Below are 3,793 nucleotides of genomic sequence, written 5' to 3' on the forward strand. Positions count from 1 at the left end.
AGATCATGAACACCTTTCAATACAATGGTGTGTCACAAGATGCAGTGTACTTAAGGGCATTCCCCTTCACTCTAAAAGATGATGCGAAGCACTAGCTTCGAAGCTTGCCCCAGGGATCAATTAGAACATGGGAGGAGATGACCTCCAAGCTTCTTTCTAAATATTTCTCCTTAGCTACAACGGGCAAGTTTAGAAGAGAAATCCATAACTTCTGCCAGAAGGAGACTGAGACTGTGTTTGAAGCATGTGAGAGGTTTAAAGAGATTGTGCGAAAGTGTCAACATAGCGGAATCGAACTCTAGATGCAACTCCAGGACTTTTGGGATGGTCTGACACCGACCTCACAAAGAACATTGAGTAATGCAGTTTGAGGTCCGTTAATGAAGAAGACTCCAGAGGAGATAGTCACTATTCTAGATGAGTTATCTGAATATGACAATCAGTGGCCCTCAGAGATTGCTAAAAGAAGAAGATCAACTGGTGTTCACCAGGTTGATACTAACACATCTGTACAGGTACAACTTGATGCCATGGCAAAGGAAATAAGGAAGCTAACCTTAGCTTCAATACATAATGAAACTTATGCAGCATGTGACATATGTGAAAGATGACACCCTACTCATGAGTGTCAAGACTCAATTGAGGAAGTTAATGCTGTTGGTAATTATAACTTTAATTCAATGGGTCAGAAGCACCCTGGTTTTTCATGGAGTTCACCTGGGGGTACTGCAAATGCTTAGCAACAAAACAACCCCAGATTTCAGGGACAAGGAGCTTCAGGCTTCCAAAATCAGCAGAGGCAGCAGTTTCAGCCTCAACAGCAAAATCAACCTGTTTTAGAAGATCTAATAAAAGCTTTCACTGTCAAGAAAGATGAGGGGCTAGATGCTCATGGGGTGGGAATTCTCAATATAGAGAAGCAAGTGGGACAAATAGCAACAATCTTATCTGAGAGAATCCCAGGTACTCTGCCTACTGATACCAAGAGAAATCCCAAATAAACGGTAAATGTTGTGACCTTGAGAAGAGGGCAAGTGTTGAAAGAACCCACTCCAGTCCAAAAAGAGGTGACACCTGAAAAAAGTGGGGAGCAGCTGAAAATTGAAGATGATAAGAAAAAGAAAGACAAAAAGGGAGCTGACAAAAAGAAGAAAGAGGAAGCTTCAAGAAGGGAGGAATCTGATGATGTGAGAAAGCACATGCCTCCTCTACCTTTCCCCCAAAAGCTCTATAGAGAAAAGCTGGACAAGCAATTCGAGAGATTTTTATACATGCTGAGAAAGGTTAATGTAAACCTGCCATTCACTGAAGTTCTCTCACAAATGCCAGCATATGCAAAGTTTTTGAAGGAGATCCTTACAAAGAAGATAAAGATAGAAGAGACCTCAGTGGTCAAACTCACAGAGCATTGCAGTGCAATATTGCAAAATAAACACCCACAAAAGTATGGAGATCCAGGGAGTTTTATTATACCTTGCTCTTTAGGCACTCTTAATTTTGATAAATCTTTATGTGATTCTGGTGCCTCAATCTAATGCCATTTTCTATTTACAGGAAACTGGAGAAGGAGATTGGAGAGATAAGGTCGGTGCCTATATCTTTGCAGCTGGCCGATCAAACAACCATAACACCTGAGGGGATAGTAGAAGATGTGTTGGTGTGGGTGGATAAGTTTGTATTTCCTGTAGATTTCATAGTGGTGAATATGGAGGAGAACAAGGAGGTCCCCCTAATTTTAGGAAGACCATTCTTAGCAACGGGTAGAGCAATATTAGATATACATGATAGAAAACTCATGCTGAGAGTGGGTGATGAGACCGTAACTTTCGAGATGAATGTAGAAACGGGGGTGAAATGGGAGAAGCGAGCTTCAAGTGTTGAGTGGAAAGTGAAGAGCCCAAAAGAGAAGGCCCCGGTGATTGAGAAAGACAAGTGTGGGGTGTACCCCAAGAAGGCTGAGAAGAAGTTGTTCGCATGGATGTGTGCACTAGTTCGGGCACGTGGAATGGAGCCCGACTTTGATTCAGACCCCGATTAGAGATTCAGGGAAGTTTCCTCTACCCTATGTTTTTTAATTGTGTGTCATGGGTACATGCCACAACTTAAAGTGTGAGGTGGGGGATATTTGTATGTTGTATGTAGATTAGTCTTAGTGTTTGCTTTAATTAGCTTGATTGTTTTTGCTTTTGTTAGTTTGAATAGTAGGAAAAAAAATTGAAAAAAAAGAAGAAAAAAACATTTTAAAATTTTTGATTTCTCCCGACGATGGATCATTCGACAGGTTTCTTGAGAGAGAAAGTCGAAAGAAAAAGACCAAAAAGATTTTCTTTTGTAGGTAGTGTATCAATTCCCCTTGGTTTTTCTTTGTGCCGCGGTTCTTTTTCAAGGGTTTTGTTTGAACCGGGTGTAGTTAGATTTTATTTTTGTTAGAAGTAGGAAACCTTGTGCTATGATTTGAATTGAAGCAATATCTCTTGACTTTGTTATGCCTTGAGAATAATGAGTGCTTTAGTGTGATGCTTAGGCTCAGTTTTTGACTCTTGTATGAGAACCTTAAATTGTATGATCTTAACTTTGCTTAAGTGCTTTGACTAGAGTGTCGTGATGAGTTCAATCCTGAATGAGTTATGTGCCATGTGTGTGAGAGGTTTTTGTGTTATTCTGTGCATTGCATTTCATGTCTAGAACTTGTCCTGTGTGTTTGCAAAGCGAAATAGTAGTTTTAGTCAGTCTTGGAAGTGATATAGGCATTTCTTTGTTGAGCCAGTTATATGTTATTGCCCACCTAATTGATATGTATCTTAGTTAACCCTTTTGAGCATGTAATCCTATTTTTTTTGGCAACCACATTGCAAGCCTTACCCATTTGTTTGAATTGCCCATCTATTTGAACCTTTCCTCTCTTGAGCACTTGAATTTGATATGAACTTTGTAAAAATGAAGTGTGGGGTGATTGGTTTAGATTTTGAGTGGAACAATTGAAATAGGAGAAATGTGCATTGTTTTGAAAAAGTAAGAGCCACTTGAGTTGAATAAGAAAAGAAAAAATATAGTTGTATTATTGTGCAAAATATTTTTGATAAGTGGTATCTCTTGATGTATTTGTATTTAAAGAAGTAAGGAGTTAATGTATATTGATGTAAAGGAGGAGTTATGGTTTAACATAAGTGTGGGGTTTTGAAAGGTAAAATGTTTGTATTAAAGTGCTTAGGGAGGTGTAGTCACTCTTATATCTAAATATATCCTACCCGTCCTGCAGCTTACATTACAACCAATTAAAGTCCTACTTGATCCTTGACTGAATGATCTCAAATTAGTAGAGTAGTACACTACGGGCAAGCCTATGGTTAATCTTTTGTGGCATATGAATGTTGTTTCTGAGAGTGAGTAAATTCTTTCTATCTTGAGTTCCTGATTGTTCTTAATTTTTATTGTGTGTGGAACTACTCTCTTTTGTTGTGTGAGGGCACATGATTCATGAAGGAAAGGTAATATCATTGACCTCTGTGTTAGAGTAATTGATATCATTGACCTCTGTGTTAGAGTAAGTGAGTGAGTTGTGAATAATGCGTGGTACTTATGATTCAAATCTTGAGGTGAATTAGTCTATTTTAAATATTCTTGGTGTAATGAGTTAGGAGAGTTTCTTAGTAAGGTTGTATCTAAATAAAGTGTAGTTTGATTGCTCGAGGACGAGCAATGGTTTAAGTGTGGGGTGTTACAACTCAAAGTTTTAAAAAGATAATGGAATAGCCCGCGAACTTACCCGATTCAGAGCATGTTGGGCCTCGTT

General features: G+C 38.8%; 1 protein-coding gene across 1 annotated transcript; it reads left to right on the forward strand.

Moving 5' to 3' along the window:
* Positions 381-2,038, forward strand: LOC109234438. Its single transcript, XM_019400429.1, has 4 exons — positions 381-515; positions 741-963; positions 1,030-1,444; positions 1,555-2,038. The coding sequence occupies exons 1-4, from the start codon at positions 381-383 to the stop codon at positions 2,036-2,038; spliced, it is 1,257 nt and encodes a 418-aa protein (XP_019255974.1).

This window comes from Nicotiana attenuata, chromosome 1 (genome assembly GCF_001879085.1).
Source record: "Nicotiana attenuata strain UT chromosome 1, NIATTr2, whole genome shotgun sequence".
In the NCBI taxonomy this organism is placed as follows: Eukaryota; Viridiplantae; Streptophyta; class Magnoliopsida; order Solanales; family Solanaceae; genus Nicotiana; species Nicotiana attenuata.